The following is a 23,475-nucleotide window of genomic DNA, read 5'->3' as shown; positions in this document are numbered from 1 at the left end:
AATCTGGAGGCACGGCAGTGCCTCCGCCAAGTCGAGCCAAAAGAACCGGCACGGCCGTACCATACTTTTCCCGAAGCAATTCGGCCCATTTTTGACCCCCTGTAACTTCGTTGCATATGAAGCTAGAAGCCTGAATTTTCAGGAGCCAAGCAAGCATTGTATAGACACGGTACATTTCAAATTTCATTCAATTTGAACCAGTAGTTTAAGAATTACAAGTAGTTAAAGTTCGTAATTTTGTCACTCACTCACTCACTGACTGACCGATCATCAAAAGTTTAAGGCACTTCCAGCAGACATAGAAGGTTGAAATTGAGAATACAATTAGTGTTTAGTATATAACTCATGGAAAAACTAAAATATTTTGCAATTTCTGTCCAGTTATCTAGATACACCAACTACATTAAATAACTTTGTATCCTATATAAGTTATATAGGATTACAAAGTTACATTTGCAGTTAATGAATCTGTGTTTCTGTCCGCGAAATGTACGAGTAGTAGGGGAGCCCATGATGTTAAATGGGTAGAAACTCGAGCGTCAATAAGACGTATACGATTGTGTAGATTACACGTTACAATGAAGAAAAGTTTGTGTGATATTTTTCGATTCACCGTGGGAATAGTTTCTAGATGATTCGAAAAATGTAAAAAGCAGAGTCAGACATACTCAAGGCGCGGCAGGTTAGTGATAGAGTATATATCTCTGATGCCGGAAATATGTTTATCTGCTGGTTTGCATAGGGGAACAGCCATACAAGAGGTAAAAATAGAAAAAAAAAGTAACCAGCACATTAGATTTTCAAAGAGGATATGAAGTTACCCCAGATGAGTCCCCCATTCGAAAGACTGACTATTCGATTCGAAAGACTGTCAGTGACTCTTCGAAAATGCAAAAAAAAACGTTATCTTGACACACTCGAGGGCGTAAGATTATTATACAGGAAATTCCAGCTGATGTTTTACTTATCATAACCCTTCATCTGACGATTTAGTGGAGGGGTTTTTTATACTGACGATTTGAAAAAAAAAATAGAATGAGAATATATAAAGAATAATGTATTTTCCATAAAATTTGCCTTTTCCTTTAGTTTGTTGTACACCATTACTTTCCAGGGATCCATGCTAATAAATGGCGCTATCAGATAGTGCATATTTTCTAGCATTATTTCCTTTGTATTAAAAAAAATACCGCACTCGAGTATGTCCAGGTATAGATTCTTTGCAACCTTATTACTCCCTAACGCCGCCCTCAAATCATCAGATTATAAATTTATTGTATTCAGCATGTAATTAAGCTACTAAAGATAATACGATTTTTTATTAATAGTCTGATGGACTTCCCTGGTTGAAGGCCCTAAATGGATAGTTTAAGATACTCTATAGGATGTAAGGTATCTCCCATATCTTAATCTGCCGCGTTCGAGTCACTCTCGAAATCCCGTCTTGGGCTCCCCTACTATTATAGGTGACGTCAATTGTTTTTATTCTCGAGACAAAAGACGTTTTCAATTCCAACTTCAATTTAAATTCAATTCAAATAATGGGTGAAGTGCGAATCGAACTCGTACACTGAGGGTTCCGTACCACAAAAATATTTGTTTATTTTATTTTTATTTTTACTAATTGATGTTATAGCAGCCATATAATACATTGTGAACATTTCAAATGAAAAACGCTAAAAAATAGCAGGTCCTTATATGTTTGTGTCTGTAGTTCCTGGACTAAAAAAGGGTTACGATATCCCGTGCCTGTCGTAAGAAGCGACTACAAGGGGGCTTCCGGAGTTGGGAGTGGCAAGAGGGAGCTCGAACCGTCCAATAAGTGTCCCCGGGAAGGACGGCGGTATGTGTAGTCGCATACCGTCGTGAACACCGGATAGTTTAGGAGGAGCGAAATCTGTTCTCCCAGGGCAGAGCTCGATCGGGGCATCGCGCTTAAAGGACTTCTGTCACGTTCAGTCGGAGATCCCGGAGTTCTCCAACAAACGTTGAGGACGGCCACCGGAGGATTTTAGTGCGGCTAAAGTCCCACATAACCCGGCGTCACTCCCACGTCGTTGAGTACCTTTTGAAGATTTCCTCCTCATAAAGAAAAAGAAGGTCCTTGTATGGCAACTCTCCTTTATTTGAAAGTTTTTCTTTTTACTTTTAGTACTTATTGTTAAAGCGGCCACCATTATACATATTCCGTAAAAAATTTAAATTTCTATCTATTAAAGTTCCAGAAATAGAGCTCTATGTCAGACAGACAAACGGACAGCTTAGAAATAGGGTTCCGTTTTTACCCTTTGGGTATGGAACCCTAAAATGTTATATAATATAAAAAACATTCCGAATTTCTGACAAATGTCATAAGAAAAAAACTAGATGTTACGGCTAATGTGCCTAAATCAGTTAAAACGCAGATTAGCTTGTCCATTACCTAAAGTACAAAACGAGATTGTATCAATTTTCACCCCTTGACGTCGACCCGTGCATGCCATGATGCGTCGTCGTGTCATGAATTTACGACAAACATTGTATATTTTCACGAAACAATATCGCTTTGCAGCACGATGTCGCTATGTGTCACGATACGTCGTCGTGTCGTAAAAAGGCATGTGTTTTAGCCCTAAGAACAAGTCTGAAAAGATGTTTCGAATTTTAACTACATAGTTAATCTGCATATTTTCTAGCTAATCTTAAGACTGCCTAGTTAATGTGTATGCAAACGTATTCTACAATCTAACGGTAACATACACAAAATACAATAACTGTCGTGAGGTAAAGCAACTGTCACCGTATTATAAAATAATAATAAGTCTGTTTCCAAGGAAACAAGTGTTTAGGCAAATTTCGGCCTTATTGCGCTTAAATAAATGTCTGTACGAAAATAAGCTTACATATAAAAAATTACAATGTTCACAATGGAAAATCCCTAATAACTTCTAAACGGATTACCCTAATTACACAATTCCTTTTGCCCTATCCGTTTTAGACCTAAACCTACCTAATGGCATTAAAGGCAAACCAATATCTACACAAACAAAAAATCATGTTTTCAACTTACGTAATATTACAACGCAATATTACAAAAATTTAGTTAAGTTCGTTTCAAATGATTCGAAATAGGAAACTGTTATATAAATCGAGCTTAGATAGCCACTAGATGACATGTTCTTGCCATGATCACCAAAAGTCCAGCTCCTAGTGGCTTGATAATTGATAGCTATAAAAAAAACGAAATCCACAGTTGAATGTTGAATTTAAACAACCGTCCATTACACAATTAGGGTAACTTTCTTTTGCTCCATTGCTTGTACAACAGTTACAAAAGCGTGTTAGAAGCGGACTGACAGTCGCACACGTATGCGCCCGAGTCCCCTCGAGATAACGCGTCGGTAAGCGAGGTCTATGTGTGCGTTGCTCGAGCCCACTTTGTATGAAGATTGACTTCTGTTAGCTTTTATTTTGTGGGCTTTCGAATGATTTAAAACATAAGGCCAAACAATTGTTAATATGCGAAATATTTAAATTAATGAATGGCGGAAACTTAACTGCCAAAATATTATGAAAAAAATTGAATTTTCTTAAAAATGAGGCTTTTCCTTTACTTTGTCATTTATCAATACTTTCCAGAATTTAATCCTTATAAGCAACACTATGATATAGTGGAATAATATAGAGGGCGTATTTTTTTTCAAAATGAACTCGTTCGATCCCCGGTTAAAGTATCGGCTCACTCAGCAGTGCCCGCACGCACATCCATCTTACACCACAGCTTCCAGCAGAGTGAGGGGGGAACCATGCCCCGTTCACACCATACCATTGTTCACGGCGTGTACACGTGAGACGACGGAACCTTCATATTACTTCTCATACACTACAGTTATAGATTCGGATTTGGCCCTGAAGGCTTATTTGAAAAATTCGGCGAGTTAAGTTTTAAAAAGTGAATAAAAATATGGTCTAGCTGAAAATATGTATTATTAATATACTTTGCAAATAATAATTTTAAAAATAACTACAGGTTGAATATTTTGAAGAGATGAAATTTTAAAGATAACTACAGAAGACAAATACAGACTAATAATTTAAGTATGAATTCGTTATCAGTGAGTAAACTTACTGAAAAAGGATTTACTGTTAATTTCCTGAAAAACGTTTGCACTATTAGTAAGTCTATGGATAATATCATCGCAACTGGCCACAACGTACATAGTATATATAATTTGTCAAATCACCGATATGTAATTTGACAACGTCAAATAAATATTGGCATAGAAAACTAGCCCGTACTAATCCGGAATATATGCAAATTTTAAAGAATATTGTGACCCGTCTTAATGATGTGAACATTATGACGGATATGTCGACTAAGAGTAAGATGTAAGAAATCATTTCCAAATCTCTGAACGGGAGCGAACGATATACTGGAGATCGTACATACGGGTTTATGTGGTCCCTTGGAAGCTACTTCATTCAACGGTTCATGGTACATGTTATTATTTATCAACGATATATACTCGAATGACACATGTTTATTTTCTCAAACATAAGAGTGAGACTTTATAAAATTTCAAAAATATAAAGTTCGCGTTGAAAAGGCAATTAGCAAGTCGAACAAGTGTATGAGATGAGATGGTGGAACGAAGTTTTGTAATATAGCTTACGATATCGTTTTGTCAACAAATGGAATTCTACATCAGAAGGCGATATGTAGTATATACCACCAAACAGAATGGTATGGTTGAAAGAGCTAACAGAACTATTATAATTATCGAAAAAGCGAGAAGTCTATTATAACTTTAAGCAAATTTGTGCAAGAGCGTTAAATATGTACTAAGATTTATATCAAAAACCGGATTCCGACGAAGACACCGAAAGACTGTGTGCCTCTACAAAAATGGTCTGGGAAACGAGTAGATGTTACCCATTTGTGCTTATTTTGATGTGCAGCGCATAAAAAAATATATAAAAACGCATTTATTTAAGGAAAATCATTGAAACTAATGGTCGGGGCTTCCTGGTAAGTAGTCAGAGACACTTGTGATAGGAATGCGTCGCTCTTCCACTGTTGGATTTCTTAATTATGATTATACATAAAAGTATTGACATTGAATTACAAATATAGGATTAACATAAATATTACACCATATTGAGTACAATGTTGAGATATTATTCGTGCATACCCTACGGACTCATAATGATATCCTAGGAATCGGAAGCTAAGTCCACATACATTTTCTTTTATCTAGTTGAAGATGTTATTTTAGGAGGATACAAGGAGGTTCTTGACCTTTGTATAATTTAGTGTTTGCAGCCACCTTATTAGAATTAATTTACAGTTGTGTGAAGTTAAAGGGTATATTTGCAGTAATCGGTTGATTTTATTATATAGATAAGATGCTTGTGATAAATATGGACGTTGAGCAAAAATGGTTCGAACCGCATGGGAGGGTGCTACAATATCGCAACGTCTCCTATCAAGGAAGGTGTTATCAAAAGGTAGATCTTTATGAAATTTTAAAATTAGATTCACGATATATAATTTTCTAACAGATAATAAGTTACTGATAGAATATAAATAAAATAAAATAAAAATAGTTTATTGCTTTCAAATGGTGTCTACAAAACAAGTGGCAAGGGTTCGTTGTACTGGGTTCGTACTGGGATAGCGTAGAGATATACGTATATAGCGTAGCGTATACTCTTATACCAAACAGAAAAGACGAAAGTGGATGCAAAGTCAAAACTAGTGATTTTTGTGGGATATTCATAAGAAGATATGATTATTTAATACGAAGACATTCGAGGTGTTAAGTTTTTAAAATATGTTTTTCCTGAGGATAACGCGAGTCATTCCAGTTGTCAAAATAGTAACATTTCGATTTAATTTATTGTCATGAAAAAGAGTCCATGACTGATGCTGGTGTTACAGGTGATATAGGTGTATGTGTGCCTGTGGTTACGGATACAAGTGATGTAAGTAATGTGACTAATACTATGACGGATGTAAGCGAGCCTGAGGTAATGGTACGTGAATCTGTTGATATAAGTAATGATAGTAATAGGCGTTATCCTGTTAGAGAGAGGAAACAAACTGAATTTTACAACTTTTTAACATGTGATTTAATTTCAGAGAGTGGTCCTGTAACGGCCTGAGTGTAGGCCTGATCGTAATTTGTACTAAAAGAAAATCAAACTCGAGTTCTTGTTGAACCTCTGCGTGATAGCATGCTTATAGATGACTGAGTGATTATTTGAGACCAAAAACAATGTATTTTAAAATTATTGCAAGCGTTCGGTATGTCCGTTTGTAAGTCCGTGTCAACTTCAATGGAGGTTGATTTGAAATAAACAAAAGGTAACTCAGATAGTAACAGTAGTCTACCGTGTCAGAGTTTAGTGGGGAGATTCAACTATTTAGCCAGTTCCACGAAAGTACCACGTTATGTTTGGTAGTATTTATGTAGAGTTTTGTTATAGGTGGGTAATAAAGATAAAGGGGCGTATTGTAAGAACCTTTTTAATATATATTGTAATCTATATTACTGGTTGTGTATAAAATGATATTGTTCGGTGACTCAAGATTAAAATAGAAATGAGTAAAAACGTGGTCTAGCGGAAAATATGTTTTATTAATATACTCTTCAAATAATAATTCTTACAATAACTACAAATATTACCTACAAAAAAGAACGCTCATTCTCGTAGGACAGTGAGGGGGCTTTAAAAAATCTGTTGTTGACATTCAAGTAATAAAAGGTCCCGGAAAGGAAAAAAAGTAGGCATACCTACAAAAAGGAATGAGATGCCATCAAAAACACTGCTTGTAAAAAAATCCAAGCCTCGCCATTCAGCTCTTCCACCGTAAAAAGTCGTGAGATCCATGCAATCCAAGTCGATTCATGCAGTCTCTACTTAAGAGACCTTCTGTCTTAAGGTATTATCTCACTATCTAACCTAACAACATCTCATGGGACCATATCAATATTAAAAATATTTTATGTTTCAAATAAATAGATTGGACTTGGCAATCGTAGTAATGTTACTCGTGTGCTGCGATATGAGCGTCTTAAGCGCTGCTATGTTCTAGTTTCAAGAGTGTGGTAAGGAAGATATACTTTTCCGAGGCGTTCCAGCTTAGTCAGCTTCCTCTGTATTATAAAAAAAACAATGTATATCACAAGTATATGTATATTAAATTAAATTAGTTTGTTTAGTACGATTGCCAAATCCAATCTATTTATTTGAAACATAAAATATTTTTAATATTGATATGGTCCCATGAGATGTTGTTAGGTTAGATAGTGAGATAATACCTTAAGACAGAAGGTCTCTTAAGTAGAGACTGCATGAATCGACTTGGATTGCATGGATCTCACGACTTTTTACGGTGGAAGAGCTGAATGGCGAGGCTTGGATTTTTTTACAAGCAGTGTTTTTGATGGCATTATGTCTTTGTCAGGTAATATTGCGGAACAATTAATTGAAAAAACTAAGATCATTGAATTTTTTTCATTAGCACTCGACGAATCCACTGATATTAGTTCCCCAGCTCAACTTCTCATATGAATACGAGGTGTTACTCAAGATTTTGAAGTCTTAGAATAGATATTAGGAATGTGTTCATTGAAAGGTCAAACCAAAGAAGTTGATATACTCAATTTACTTTTGGATGAGTGTTCAAAAACTGATTTGGACTTATCAAAATTATCGGGAGTTGCGACTGACGGTGCTTCTTCGATGATTGGTATCAATTCCGGGCTAGTTACTTTGCTGAAGAAGTATCTGCAAGAAAAAACATAAACGCTGAAGTTCTCATGCAGTCTTACTGCATTACACTAGTTTACAGTACATCTGTTGCCGGAAAAAAAATATCTGTTCTTGAGTACACATATTATTGACATTTTAAATATGTAAGTATTTTTTTTATCAGCTTTAGTTTTTCAGTTTCAAATATATACGCTTAAAACAGAAAAAAAAACAAGTTTTTATAGGGAACAAAATAAATAAAAAATTGAATTAAACATTGAGATCTAAAAAACTTCGTTTTAAAGCTCTTCTGTTATATGTTGATTTAGAAAAATGGCATATCAGAGACCAGCAATAGTCAGACATCATGTTCGGATGCCTGTTAACGTTCTTCTATCACGCGTAAGTCCTGATGCATACGCTCTCCTTGCTCTTCGCTCATATCTTCGCTGTGCAGGTGACAATGGAGAAAGTGGAGTTTTATACTCATATTGCACCCCATATTTTTAATTGTAAAATAAGGTCTTCAACAAGGTCATTATAATTTTCCGATTTCTTATTTTTGAGAAAATTTTGCTTTACAGAGAGGAAAGCTATCCAAGCTCTTAATTCAATCTCAGTCATTGAATCTTTAAATCAATGACTGAGCTTGGGGCCCATCAAAAAATCTGGCTTTAATCTTTTCGGTAGTAAGCTGAGGATTTTTTTGACAAATGAAACTAAATCAATTTCTGTTTTTATCTAGTGACTTAAACTGTTTCATGATGCCCAATTTTATATGCAATGGCGGAAGGATGATTTTGTCACGAGCTGCTAGGGAATTCTGAACGAACTGAAGTCTTGATGCCAACAATTCTGAATCTCGTTTAGAAAGATCCAAATCTCTAACAAGATCATCTAACTCGTTTTGGGAAAAGCATTTCGGCTCATTTGGTATACCAAAATTAACATCATTTGGTGATGAGCATGGTGTTTCAGTGTCAATTTCTTCTAAGGGTCCAGTTATATTTTTTACAATAACAAGTCAGATGAATGTTGCACTGGGAGCTGACCACAAGTAGTACTTGAGTATTGCCATTAAATTCGATATTTGGAGTTTATGCCGTTTATGTTTGTGCTACAAAAGTAACAGTCATGGAGATGATTTTATGGTTCTCGCCAAATAGTTGGTGTAACAAATTTAAAGGCATTTCTTTTACGACTTGTCCATAATCTTAAATATCCAAAACACGATTTACAAAAACAATAAGCGCCCAAGACTTGTCATTTTTATCCAAAGACATTTTAAAATACAGAATATAGGTTTTTTTAACCAACTCTGATATAACTTTCCGACAATTCTTAAACACGTACTCTCCGCAAATGGTGTAAAAGTTATTTGGATTAATTAAACAACTGCTTCTTGAAGTATTCATGTCACAAAAAATTCAGATATTATTCTTAACACAGTAAAATATGCTCGTTTTGGACTAATAAATAAGAAAAAATATAAAGAAGAAAAACAAAAGAACTCGAGCTATACAATCAATTTTGAGAGTACCTATATATATCAAAACCGAGTTATAAATGAACATTTACATTCATAAAATTGGCGGCAACAGATAAAAAAAATAATTTTGTAAACTAATGTTATACACCAAGAAGCCCTCTGTTCTAAAAAAATGAATTTTAAAATGTCATGAAAGTAGTAGTTACGACTGTAAATTTCATAAAATCACGAGGTCTCAATCACAGACAATTCAAACAATTCCTTGATGACATAGAAAGCGAATACGGAGATCTACTGTATTATACAGAAGTAAGGTGGCTAGTCGTGGATTGACACTGGAGCGATTTCTAAAATAGAAGAAATTGGAATATTTCTGGCGGAAAAGCAAAGGGATGTCCCGGAACTTAAAAATCCTGATTGGTTGTGTGATTTGGCTTTTTTAGTTGACATTACAAATAAGTTGAATGTCTTGAACACACGGCGTCAAGTCAAAAATCAACTGATATCCCAGCTCTACGCTTATGTATCATCCTTTCAATGCAAGCTGATACTTTTCAGATCACAATTGAATTCTGGAAATTACAATCTATTTCCGAATTATAAGAAAAGAAAAATTCAACAAAACTGCGATTAATATCAGTTATGTAGAAAAGCTAGCTATTTTGATTCAATATTTTCAAGACAGATTTTCGGAGTTTAAAAAAGTGAAACCTCTGTTGGACATATTCAGCAATCCTTTCACGATTTCAATTGAAAATGCGCCAGAGTCAATGCAGTTAGAAATTATCGACATTCAAAACGACCAAGATTTACGCAACAAATTCAGCGAAGGAGACTTGCTGCTTTGAACTTTTACCGCTGCATTGATAAAAATATGTACGAAGAGTTGCGCATAAACGCTCTGAAATGAGCCAGCTTATTTGGTTCTACCTATATATGTGAACAAACTTTTTCAATACTAAGTAAATAATAATAAAACAAAAAATCGAAACAGCCTTGCAAATGAAAGTTTGGAAGCAGTTTTACGTGTTGCTACACGCTTCAAATTAATAAATTATTTTTCAATTTTAATGAATTATTATCAATTCTTTATTGTCTTTAATTACCTATAGGTACTTCTGGGGGCCGGCCCGCCACCAATTCATGATTTGCCATAGTCTTAATAAGTCTGTGCAACCATGCATTAGATTTTAAGTTGAATTTACTAATCACAATAAAAGCAATAAAATTTTACGAGCGAGGCTCGCTACTAGAACAAGGAAAGACTGCAGTCGAATTTTTCGTATTTTCGCATCTTTTGCAACAGAAAAATACTATATAATGTAGTTATAGTAATGGTTTTGCACAATAACTCTAGGAAATATTTATAAAGTGGTTATTTAGCCTTTCCCATGGTGTAAATAGCGATGAAATCTGAAAACGTTAAATAATAACTTTATGTGTATACAGTTATCATCGATATCAATACAAATCACGCTACGTGACGTCATTCAAAGAGCGCGTAAAATGGCGGCGTTCAAATGTGTCAAATTTTATTGATACTTTCAATATTTTTTTAAAAACTATTTCAAACACTAATAAAATTGTTTATATTTTTTACTATGTTAAAACGATGTGATACGTGGTTTAAAATAATAAAATAAAAATGTGCATATTGCCTATTTTGACCCATCTATAATCTATATGACATATTTGGTCTGTGGTCTGTGGTTATCGATTTATATGTTTGAGCTGTATGCATTTTTGCAAGTGCGGTGCAATATGCTCTAGAGAAAATTGATTATCTTCTTTATCACTTGACCTCCGATTATCTTGTCCAAAACAATATAAAGCTACACGGCTGACGAGTGTTATTGTTTATCATCAGAAGCGGGACCGACGACCTAAGTAAATGCAGGATCCACAGGCAGGTAAGAACGACAATATATTGTATGATCTTACAATTTAACTTTTAATTGTAATACATTTACCATCAGTTAACTACGTGTACTAAAAATTGCTCATTGTGTATATAAATAATCGGAAAATTGAATGTTAGTTAAAATATTATAAAAGCCAAAATATTTTTATCCAAAATTATTGCGTAGTGGGCTAGGCGTACCTAATTTTAGGACTCAAAAGCTGCAGCACGTTAAAATAAATGTATTGTTTACCCATCCAAGCCAGGGTAAACCAGAAAACGAATTGAAAACAATGAAAGCACATTACAACCACGTATTTAAAGTAATCCTTTGTTTTGCAAAATTTTTCAGTGGGGTAAAATTTTGTAAAATAATACACAACTTAAAATGGTTTGAGTGGAAGTGATAAGTCTATAGAAAGGTGCAAAATTGCTTTAATCTTAGGCTATGAAAAGCATTATTCTCTCAGTCCAGTGTTAACATGTGTAACCACCCTCTTATCGTAAATGAAACTGTTGTAGGTTTGTTTATTCTACTTGATGATATTAAAATCAAGATCTGTAACTAGTGATTCGGTAATAGATACTTGCAAAAATATATCTTTCTATGTTACCGCAGAAAATCATAGGTTTGTGTCTCCAATGTTGTTGCTTTTATACTCCTCAGATACATAATTATCAGCGAATTGTATTTTACACATGACACTCTTATATAAGTATATAAAAACACATTTAAATGGTTTTATCAAGATGTCATATCAAAATTATTTCTAACAAACACATTATTATATTGTCAAACTCTACACACCAAAATATATTAGGGATACCATAGCAGGCGACATCAATACCCCACCTATTTCTGCATGATAACGACAGTGTTAATGCTGCGGTGTTCTGGTTTAAAGGGTGTGGTAAGAGACATACTTTTCCGATATGTGCCAGCTGAAGTGTCAAGGATAACAGTATATCTGTACATTTCAGGTAGGATTGAATCTTAGCTGGGGTTGATTATTGACATCCATTGGCGGTAGTAGCCACATATCATCAGGTGTTTGAATGCTTGTCTGTGACTCCTACATTATAAAACAGGGGTGGGAACCGTTTAGTTGTGGATCAGATGTAAGAGTGTTAAAGTGAAGTGACAGGCAGTATATAATAGACTAGCATTTACCTGCGGCTTCCCTCATGGTCAGAGAATTTTATCTATCCCTCCAGATAATACATATTTTTCGGAATAAAAGGTACCCAATACCCTTTAATTCCTTTGACTCCGGGCTACATTTGTGTACAAAATTTAATGACGTATGTACGTAACAGTAACGGAATTTTTGAACCAGATTTCTATCCACTTTGAACATTCAGTTTAATTCAAAATTTTGAATAATTATCAAAAACTGATGACAATACTCGATTTTAATAATTTTATACCATTGTCCTTATCAACATCCTCAGGATTAACCAATATCGAGGCGAGAGAAAGCGCCTTATGGAAAGTTCAAGCAAAGTTACTAGATTGATTTTTAGTTTTGAAAAACAATAATGTTATTTCCCTATAACTCAAATGGACTGCAACATATCTATAATGCCATCTTGTAGAATGTTTTTTAGATTTCCGTACTCAAAGGGTAAAACGAAACCCTCTGCTGTCTGTTCGTGAGTCACAGGGCTTTATCTCTTAAACCGTAATAGATAGACACTTGATTTTTTTACAGATGATGCATAATGATGGTCGCTATAACAACAAATACTAAAAATTAATAAAATAAATATAGTTCAAAAAATTAAAAAACGCTTTTATGATAAACTCAACTAAAAAGTAGAAAATCATACTCCACTTATCAGTTTTCGAAAAGCGCCCCACACTTTTCCACAATTATACTATTTACTGTTCCTTAATTGATTCCTAGATTGAAAATTACATGATTAAAAGTAGCTGATAAATCTGTTAGCGGTATTCCACTAAATGACATAATTCTTTTTTACAAATTTGAAACATCAAAGAGCATACATTGTTTGCATGAATATAATGTCATTTGCATTTAATTGTTAGTGATGCTATGCCTGTATCAATGCGTTTATGAAATTAATTAATATCATTATTGCAAGTAAAAATCAAATAGTTCTACATTGAAGAAAAATAGTACAGTAGACGTGATAAAAGGCATTTGGTACAAAATAAAGCAACTGCTGGCTTATATGTAATTACTTAATTACTATGGACTATGGTCAACTATGGACTATATGCAATTATTTTAATTAATTATTAAGCAGTCTGTCAATATAGGCACATTCATTAGGTTACAGAATTGTTACATCTCCTGAGGATTAAGTTGGTGCACTTAAGAGTATTTTATTAACTCTTCAAGCCCGAATACAGCACTACCTCCTATATAAGACAAACATATATGTCATTCTGGACCCACCACAATGAATTAAACTTGTATATTATACCAATATACCTTCTCATACCGTATATATTTTATTTACAGATAAAAGCAGTAAGAGCAAAAAAGTAGGAGTGGATGAGCAGCTTATAATGTTTAGATCATCACCAAATTTTCAAGGAATGAAAAAATTTATTATGTCTAAAGTAGACAATACGGAAACGAGCAACCGATCATCACCTAACAATCAACAGGACGCACCGGTGGCCTCCCACATGGATTCCGCCGTCAGAATCAAGCCAGAGGTGCAGGGCGCCGCCGACGCGCTGGACCCCAACAACGCCGATGGCTCGGCCGCTATAAATGTGGCCACCAAAGTAGAAAACGAACGCGACGAATACCAAGCCGCGGCCGAAGGGGATTCGGGCGAACCTTTTCCTCGCCAAGAAACCACAGCGATGACGGCCGATTACGAGGCGTCGAATAACGAACAGCCGGGACGTAAGGAACCGGAATCTACCATTATGTGCAGGGACTTCGTAAGGGGCACCTGCAAGAGACCGGGCACTTGCAGATATGCTCACAAATGTGACACGTCGCAACTGTTCGGCGTCTATACGTTCTGCAGAAACTTCCAGAACAAGATCTGCACGCTTCCGAATTGCAAGTACGTGCACGCGTCGATCTTCGAGGAGCAGGAGTTTTATCGTACCGGCAAATTGCCGGCGCGCGTGCTGACGCAGAAGAGCCTGCCGCCGCCGCCGCCGCCGCCCGACACGCCGCCAGGTCACAATATATTATTATGTTATTTTACACGCATTTATTTCTCCTCAAGATAATACAATTATGGTATTTTGTATGTTTCAAGATTTGCCTACTAGTAACGTATCTTTATTATCTCTAGCGGCTTAAGTGTACAACACAATAAGTAAAGTCATGGAAAATTTACCAGTAATATGTCGATTTAGGAACTGAATAGTTTTATATTATACGTAATTGTCTATGTGGGTGCACTTACAGGCAGTTGGAAGTATAATAAAGGTAATAAACAGAATGAACAAAAGTGCTTAATAATTATTATTATATTCTTAGATTATTGTTGTTATATTAAAGTACAATCCTTAAAATCTATTATAAAATTATCGGATTACATCATTACAAATGTATTTTTTTCTGTTACAGAAGGCCGAACCGAAATACCTACAAATTTTTCACATCCCCCTCCATCTATAACGACAAGGTACTAAAGAACTCAACAAGATAATATTTAAGACAATCATATTTTTGAAGTTGGTAATTTTACAAGGTGGTAGTGCCCTGGGTCGACTCTGGATGCACCACCGCCACGCTTGTTTCTGTCAAATAACAGCAATTTTAACCACTAATGTGTTCTGGATTGAACGATATGTTAAGGTAGAGACACACGGCAACTAAATTCTTATTATGTGTATCATCCAATCCTATCTGAGGTTGATTATTATTGATGTCCATGTTTGGCATGTGGAGTACATTCTCGGTTGTTTCTTGCACATTATAAAAGCTTTAACGACATTTTAACTATGATTGTCATAGTTCGAAGTAGAAAATGATACCTCAATATACGCAATTTTATTGTTTTTTTTACAGTGTGGAGGCTAACCCCTCTGTGGTGGTTGTTCATGGGAACACGCCAGACCCTAGGATATTCCGGGAAGAATGTATGTATTATTTCTATGTTAAACTGCTATTTTACAATGTTTATTTTAAGGAAACAATGTAAATAATAAAATCGAATGTTTTCGTTTTAGTAATCAAAACGAATTATTTTAAAGTCTAATGGGACTAGGAGTCTTTCACGTTTGCCTCTTTGCCCTTTGGTGGGCTTAAAAAAGAGGAATGTCGAAGCAGCTATCAGCAGCCAGCAGCTTAAATTAGTGATATTGATCGCTCATATTACCTTAGTATCGATATTACTGATATTTTATAAAATGAACGGTTTATAGGGTTTCGTAAAAAAAACAATAAACGGAGACCTTATAGGATCACACGTGCTTCCGTCCGTCTGTCAGTCTGTCACAGTTAATTTGCTCTGAAACTAATGGACCAAAAAGGGTGAAATTTGGAACATGTGCTTTTCCGTGAACCGACGAAGATATAACGTAAATAACTAAATTTTGAATTGAGGGGTGACTTCTTAGGGACTAAATGAAAAATGTACAAAATAAAAGTTTTACAAACAGTAATTTTTGTTTTCCAAAGTGGCATATCAAATGAAAGGGGCTTGTTGTTCAAATATAGCTTCGGCCAGTCTAAATGGACAAGGTAGGATGAAATTTCAGCTAAGTGGTTTATTTGAATGATTAAAAGGTACTTTTAAAAACAATTTGTTACAATAACTCATTATTTGGTATACATATGGTAAAAAGATACCTATAAATAATATACCGATATTTAGAGGGTGTTATGTTGTTGCAGTTTCGCAGCTGGTGGAGTCGGACGACGGCGAGCCGCTCAACAAGAAGTGCAGGTACTGCGACATCGGGGATATAAGGTCGACCACATTTTACTTTTGTTGAACATTTTACATACATCATCAACCCATTTCTGTCCCACTGCTGGGCACGGGTCTCCTCTCAGAATGAGAAAGATTAGACCATAGTCCACCGCGCTGGACAAGTGCGTATTGGTAGACTTCGCATACCTTTGAGATTTTTTTTTATAATACTCTCAGGTATGCAGGTTTTCACGATGTTTTCCTTCACCGTTTAAGCAAGTGATCATTAATTTCTAATACGCACATAATTTTTGAAAATCAAAGGTGCGTGCCTGGGATTTGATCCTCGGACCCCTCGATCGAGGGGCTGAGTTTCTTAACCACTAGGCTATCACTGCTCTACATACATAATTGTGTTATTATGTATTAGATATGCATAGAAAATTACTGTTCTTATTAACTAATTATATATTTGTGATATGTTTCTTTTATTTTAGATTCCAGTATCATAAAGGCATAATTGATAAAAAGCGGGAAGTTGTTGATGAACTGAAAAGAAAGTCTGACGACGTAGAGAGGAAGAAGGAAAAGCTGAGCGCAATCTTGGCCGGAGTAGTGGAGCTGACGGTACGTGCCGGGACGCGCCGGGACTGTGGCAAAGTAGAAATATGGAACAGTACCCTTACCATGAGTTTTTACGTTTTGAGATATTGGTATTTACGTATTTTCAACCAGCGCCCCTAGCGGATTATATCAGAACTATAGTGACGTAACGTAACATAAAATGTCTAAATTGACAAAATGGCGTTTTATGTTTTGTCCCTCTTTTTTGTGAACATGTGAGGGAGACAAAAAGTTCATCGACACTTGAGTACTTACTTATGGTTACGTTTACTCAGTGGTGCGCTTTGGACGACTTATTTTACTTAAGAAAACGGAAGCGAATAATGGATTGAGTAAACGTAACGTAAAATTGTGGGATGTTTTAAACACTCATGGTAAGGGTACCATATTTGTAGTGTGGCTGTGGTGTGCATGCATGTGTTTGCGTACGTGCGTGACTTGTATGTGTGTGCGTGTATATAAGTCTAACAATCAACTGGAATTCGTCAATTTATATTCTTATTTTATATTGAGCAAGAATAATTCCTCTTTTGGGTTAAAAAAAAACGGTAATCGTTTGCGACAGAATACTTGCAACTTATTGTAATGTAAATGCGTTAATTTATTATTTCCACGAAATTTTTATTACAGAAAAACTCACCTGCAACCGCGGCTCCCAGTGCGTTATTCAACATAATCAACAACGACAAAAGCAAGGTAAATGTCAACTTAGAGGGTGAATTGTTGAAGCGGGCCAAATCCGAAACTATAACATATATAGAAAAACATTGAAAGAAGTTACGAGTCCGATCTTGATAAAATTAGATTTTTTTAATGTACTTCTCATTTATCATTACTTCCCAAAATTTGTTCCTTGTAAGCCACAGTATCCGATGGTGAAATAATACAGGTACTTTATCTTCAAAACGTATTTGTTCGATTTTCGGCTAGCAAAATAGATATCTAATTAGACGGTTTTAGTTTGTATCAAAGTTTTAATTTTTAATTATCATACTTTCAGCTTTTTTCACTATTTCGTCTAAAATGGGATTTGGCCATGGAATCCAACTTGAAAAATTCGTCCTATATACTTAATTGTGATACATATTATTATGTTAGCGATAAAAATAAATAAAGTTGTCATGTTTCAGGGTGTTTTAGACCACCTCGCCAAGCTGAACCCCAACAACAGGGTGTCGGTTGTCGGGGAAGAAGAGTCTAATAAGGTGGGTGTGGCTTATTTTCACTTATTTTGTGAAAATTATTTATTTATATTTATAATTATTGTATATCGGTTAACTAGTAATAATTCCATTTGTTTGTTAGTAAAATGTCTTGACCGATTATGGTTATTTAACAAAAAAGACAGTGTTTGTAACATAGATTAGTAAAAATTATTCACTGCTAACAAGAAAATGTACCCGGTTTTGAGAATTGAAATACTTGCGTAAAAAAGTTTTGCCACGTCTCCGTGCAAAAATATCCCTAAAATATTTGAAATAATTATCTATTTATTATGTAAATTCATGTAAATTACGCAGTATTAGTTATTTATTCGTAAATTTTCTCTAAAAATGTTTTTATTTGTCAAGAATTCAAAAAAAGAACTTACGATAATAAGCCGTTTGTGGCTTCATTCAATTTCAAGGCGGCGAAGTATCTTTACTAATGTATGGTTTGTAAAGAGATCATGATTTAAATAATTGCAGAGTGTGCTCGGGGAGAAGTACATTGCCTCGCTGATAGCCAAGGTGCTGTTCGAGGAGCAAGCGCGGCGAGTGGACATCACACGCAAGGACTGACGTCTCGCCTCCGCCCCGCCCCCCGCCGCCCCGCGGGGAGCTCCTGTTACGCCAGTCTCCACGCAATCTTCACAGATGCTCATGTTCCCCTTTGCCTCGCAAATTCCTCCGTTTCCGCCACCCTCCCTTTCACGGGTACCCTTTCGCCGACCTCCCGTCACTTCACAGATGCCATTAAAGACAACCAGCGCCTCACCATGTCCTCAATTCCCGCCCCCCGCCTTATATGTGCCTCTTCATTCACCTCCCGCTCACCTACTGGATCCTCTGTGTCTGTTTCCACCCGCCCCGCAGGTACCTCGGTTCGCGCATCCCTACGCCTCCCGTGTGCGTCTGTTCCCGCCAGCTCACCACCCACCCACCACCACGCAGCCAGCTCGACCCCCACCTCGCTCCCCCTCGCAGATGTCTATGCCCCCGCCTCCATCCATCCCACGGGTTCCTATATTCCCACCGAATTTCCCTCCTTCCTTGCGTCTGTTAACGCCCCCCTTTCCGAGTTTTCACTATATCTCAGAGTGTGAAACACCCCCTCCGCATCTACTGGGCGTGAATCCGCGGCAACACATATACCGCACTCCCGAACAATTTCCTCGGGTTGTATATTTTAGCCCAGAGCGTCCCGCGCGCCACGCCCGGCCGGGGTAGTCGGAGTCGGTCCCTGACGCCGCTGCCGTCACATCCGCCGCGTACTGTCGCGCAACCCGCGTCAGTAACAAATCCCGAGCGACCTCTTAATATACTAGATATAAGCTGTGTAATATTTAAAATTAGTAATAAAGTACTATATTATTCAATTTTCTTTCTATTATAAACTTACCGCACAAAATTATGTTTACATAAAATGAAAACTCTTGAATACGTAACGAAAATACATCTTCCAATTAATGCTCTCGTGTATTGTTATAATGGATGCTCCAGACGGAACCAGAACCGAGTGTCAGATTATTTATCGTTTACCAAAGTCGCCGTACATGTTTTATTTGGTAATACGAGTATATAATATCAAATTGCAAACACAAAACAGGTAAGGCTTAGCACACACTAATATTAAACGGAAGCAGAATAGAAATAGCTGAAAACGCAAAAACTCATACAATAACGAACTCTGGTTCGCTTTTGGCTTTTTTTTTTTATAATATAAGAGTAGCAGACGAGCATGCAGTCCACCTGCTGGTAAGTGGCTACTGCCGCCCATGGACATCTGTAATCAACCCCAGATAGGATTAGATATTCCTACCTGAGGTCAGCCACAGATGCGCCACTACCCCTGAGGACTAAGCTGGAACGCCTCGGAAAAGTCTGTCTCCCTTACCACACCCTTCAAACCGGAACACAGCAGCGCTTAACACTGCCGTTATTAGGTAGAAATAGGTGTGGCGGTGGTGCCGCCGGAGTCGAACTACAAAGGGTCCTACCACCTTCAAATTCTGGCTTAATTTTATTGCAATACCATCATGGATTTTTGGCGAAGAGCGTGTGTGACGTTTATCGCTCGCCCATCGAGACTGAATAAAAAACCGAATGCGGTTAAACACAATGCGTGCGCCTCCATACTATATTACTATAACTATGGGACAAAAGAAACGCGCTTTGATATCGCAGATATACATACAAACTACGTTTTATTCAATTTATGCAAATTGTATGAGTATGCAATTGTATGAGTCTGTAGAGTACCTATTTCGAGTCGAACCAAAAATGATTCTACCGCCTTCTATCTAGATATTCAATTAGTAACAAAATATAACATTTTTGTAAATAGTTTATTAAAACTAAAAAACAGTGCAACGAAACGTACTCTCGCGACGTAGAGGGTATTTGCCCGGAGGTTACGAAGCGGTTCCATTGTTCTTGGAAACGGGGGTCGAGGGCGTGCGGCTCGAGGGTGGGCTGGGGCGGGGGCGGCGGCGTGCGGGGCGGGGGCGGCTCGTCGCCCGCGTCCTTGCGCTGGCGGGCCAGCAGCGCGCGCAGCTCGCGCTCCGCCACGCTGCCCGCTGTCTGCATCGGTTCTAACGACAACCAAAATAAATAGGTATATACCAAAATAAATATGTATGTACTACGCATATCTAAGGCATTTTTTTGTGTCGTACGAATTGGATTAATTAATGTAAGAATTTTCAAGACAAAGCTTCATTCCTTCTACAACAGAGTTCCTGACTTGAACTTTTTCATATTTTGTTAGTTCAATCAGTCTATAGAACTGCAGTAAACAATCTATTCCATAATCTACATAACTATTTCCATAATCGAAAAATTCATTGCCCACTTTTAGAGTCCCATACCCAAAGGTTTAAACGCAGAACCCTATGGAGAATTAAATTAGAACATGTAAGAGTTGTCAGCGTGTACCTACAAGCTGAAAAACTAGACTATCATAACCGACAGAGTTTACATCGATTCGATAAAAACAAAATATTTTTTTATGGGTAACTTTCTAGGTCCCAAAATCTATTTTTGTATGAAATAACCGAAGGGAATAGGTATACTCAACATGTTAAAAAAAAGTGTCAACCTATTGAGCAGCTTTAAATAATACTTTTAAATTAATTGAAAAAAAAAAATACAATCTAGATAGAATACATTTATTACAAATAAAGAACGAGTAAATGTTTACACAAGCTATAATGTTTATACAAGCATAAAATGAAACGCGTTAAAAAATAATAAATAGCGACCATATCAAGAGGACGAATGTTACAATAAAATTATCGAGCTCTATGAAAAATGCAGCGTCGGCGTCGAGTAGGGCGACATCAATGTAATCGCACACCATCTCGTCCCAATTATCTGTGAGATCGTGAATGCTGCGCGCACCTGCCACCAGCTTGTGACGCATGAGGCGGCGCGCCCGCTTCAACCGCGCCGGGGAGTCCTCCGACACCTCGCGCGCCCGCAGCGCCACCGCCGCCGGCTTCGGCTCCACAACCACCACAGTTTGCATCTTGTGCGTCACTTGCATTAGCACCGGCGGCTTCGTCGTCGAGGATACGTTTCTCGGGTTCTCCTTCCTCTGTGCTTTTTTTAAAATCGATAGCCTGGACTTCTCGGCAAGTGACAATTCCGTGGAGTTTTCTACAGTTTTATTAGTAATCGCGGTCGATGACGAAGTCTTTAGTGAATACGTTTGTGACGTGCTCGCCATGTGAGTGCTGACGTCATTGGTGTTCCCGGTGATTACGGCCGGCGAGCTTGCGCGGCGGTACAGCCGCGGTTGGAGGCTACGAGTACTCTGCGCCTCCGACGTCCTCACTGGGCACACATAAACCTAACTTTAGTCTTGGATTTCTTCAATTCGATAAAAAAGAAACCGTAAAACACTTTCACCTCGTATAAACATTCTTAATATAAGTAAGTATTATATAATAACACTGTTGAAATTAAACGTTTTTAGATACGCCTTGAATTTAAACAGTAAAATTTTCATATGCAGGAAAAAAATAATATTTGCCCAGAGGCCTGACCCCATGCAAGCCAGTTTTCATTTCTTTTGAGCTTAAAATAATATTGAAGAAGTTTCTAAATAAAGAAAAGTAAAGTAAATCTTAATCTTACTAAACAACACCGAGAAATCTATTTATTTTTCATTCAACCCAAACCAGACTTTTTTGTATATTGTAAAAAATACGTATTTTTTATAATTATCTACGTTCACCAGTTTTTTTTATAACGCTTTTTATTGAAATGAAGTACGAAAGCATTGCTAATTACTTATGTGAGATTACATACATATTTTACGTAATTATATATTTTATTACTCTCCGCGTTAATTACGGATCTGTATATAAAGAAATGTAACGTAAAAAGTCCAAGCATTATCTTACCTGAAGTTTCCGTAGTCGGTCGAAAAAGAGCTGGTAGTCGATTTTTCATATCAAGTACTCTTTTCATATCATAATATTCATCATAATCATAATTCCTCTTCTTTGATTTGCTCATATTGGGTTGTTCAATAATCAAGCCAGGCCTCATTGCTCTGTTACTTTCGAAATATTCGTTTTCATCGTCTAATTTTAGACGTTTTTGGTCTCCTTCCATTTCCATCTGATGTAGAGCCCTGTCTCTTGGTTTACGCCTTGCTTTTTTCTGCGTGCTCACACTATACCGAAGTCGACGATGCTCCTCAAACTCATCAAGGTCAGTTCTATCTGTATGTTCCTCGTGTAAATTACCATTTTTATTTTCTATATTAACAATATCATCACTTCGGTCTATTGAATTATGTTTTAAATGCCCATCAAGATTTCTACTTTGAAATCGAGATCTATGCTTGACAAGTCTACTGTTTGATTTAAATTCCGGTACTACTTCATCAAAACTATCCTTATCTACATCAAAATTACGATTATTCTGGGAGATAATAGGTTTCCCCTTTTTCTTGTTCCATATTCGTTCTTCGTCAATGTCTGTCACCGATACATCATCAGATTTTCCTGAAATACATTATTAGTATTTAGTTCATATTTTCTGCATGTTTTAAAAGTCATAACAGTATTACAGAAGGCCTACCATGAGGATCCTCTTCGTACTTGTAGTCAAGGCGCGCTGGTGCGTCCGGGGACTTGTCGCTGTAGTCCTCTGCCCCCGCCGCCAGGTCACTATCCTCGTGCTGTCCACCGTATTGGGGCATGCGGACAACCGAGTAGTCTCCATAACGCACAGCTATAAGACTCACTGCACACTCTAAAATACTGAGTATTCTCAGAAGCACGCGCGTCATAGCTCCAGCAATCTTCGTTGTCTATTTCTTCCAAACTTAAATTGGCGGTGCACGTTGAATTAAGTACGTAATTTGTGGCATAATTCCTGAAAATGTGACTACGAATTTGACATTGATATATTTCAGGAGCTACTTGAAATAACCACCAGGACAATGATTAGTCTTTGTTAAATGATTTTTAAAGCCAGTATTAAATTAACTTTGACATTAATTAACTAGGAATGTTAAAATAAATTAGGTCGATCGAAACGAATTATATAAGAATGTTTGTGACCACCGTACAATATCAGTATTGTCTAGATACTCGTTTTTAAAATCAAAGTATATAAAATCCTGTTTAGTATAAAGTTTGAATAGGTACCTA

At 36.7% G+C, this 23,475-nt stretch overlaps 2 protein-coding genes across 3 annotated transcripts; one reads left to right on the top strand and one right to left on the bottom strand.

Annotated features, from left to right (window-relative positions):
- Positions 1-10,930: 10,930 nt before the first annotated feature.
- Positions 10,931-19,185, top strand: LOC140743772 (uncharacterized). Of its 2 annotated transcripts, none has more exons than XM_073075340.1 (9): positions 10,931-11,136; positions 13,616-14,296; positions 14,693-14,750; positions 15,137-15,207; positions 15,965-16,016; positions 16,481-16,610; positions 17,238-17,303; positions 17,738-17,812; positions 18,296-19,185. In XM_073075340.1, the coding sequence occupies exons 1-9, from the start codon at positions 11,118-11,120 to the stop codon at positions 18,386-18,388; spliced, it is 1,245 nt and encodes a 414-aa protein (XP_072931441.1). In that variant the 5' UTR covers positions 10,931-11,117; the 3' UTR covers positions 18,389-19,185. The 2 variants fall into 2 exon arrangements, with proteins under 2 accessions (XP_072931441.1, XP_072931440.1); XM_073075339.1 differs by having other exon boundaries at positions 10,932-11,136; positions 15,965-16,040.
- Positions 19,186-20,960: 1,775 nt separating this feature from the next.
- On the bottom strand, positions 20,961-23,333 carry LOC140743771 (uncharacterized). Its single transcript, XM_073075338.1, has 3 exons — positions 22,901-23,333; positions 22,216-22,824; positions 20,961-21,643 (listed from the first exon to the last, which is right to left on the bottom strand). The coding sequence occupies exons 1-3, from the start codon at positions 23,109-23,111 to the stop codon at positions 21,048-21,050; spliced, it is 1,416 nt and encodes a 471-aa protein (XP_072931439.1). The 5' UTR covers positions 23,112-23,333; the 3' UTR covers positions 20,961-21,047.
- Between the last annotated feature and the right edge of the window lie 142 nt (positions 23,334-23,475).

Source organism: Epargyreus clarus, unplaced genomic scaffold (genome assembly GCF_041222505.1).
Source record: "Epargyreus clarus isolate Ecla_fem2 unplaced genomic scaffold, WU_Ecla_fem_2.2 ptg000007l, whole genome shotgun sequence".
NCBI lineage: Eukaryota > Metazoa > Arthropoda > Insecta > Lepidoptera > Hesperiidae > Epargyreus > Epargyreus clarus.
Note: the sequence above shows the minus strand (reverse complement) of the source record. Positions and strands in the feature narration are given on the sequence as shown.

Coding starts and splice junctions, on each gene's coding strand:
- LOC140743771 (XM_073075338.1), bottom strand. CDS start 23,111: ATGACGCGCGTGCTTCTGAGAATACTCAGTATTTTAGAGTGTGCAGTG. Junction 22,825..22,900: donor GTACGAAGAGGATCCTCATG/GTAGGCCTTCTG, acceptor AATGTATTTCAG/GAAAATCTGATGATGTATCG. Junction 21,644..22,215: donor ACCGACTACGGAAACTTCAG/GTAAGATAATGC, acceptor ATGTGTGCCCAG/TGAGGACGTCGGAGGCGCAG.
- LOC140743772 (XM_073075339.1), top strand. Junction 16,041..16,480: donor TGCGACATCGGGGATATAAG/GTCGACCACATT, acceptor CTTTTATTTTAG/ATTCCAGTATCATAAAGGCA. Junction 17,304..17,737: donor TCAACAACGACAAAAGCAAG/GTAAATGTCAAC, acceptor GTCATGTTTCAG/GGTGTTTTAGACCACCTCGC.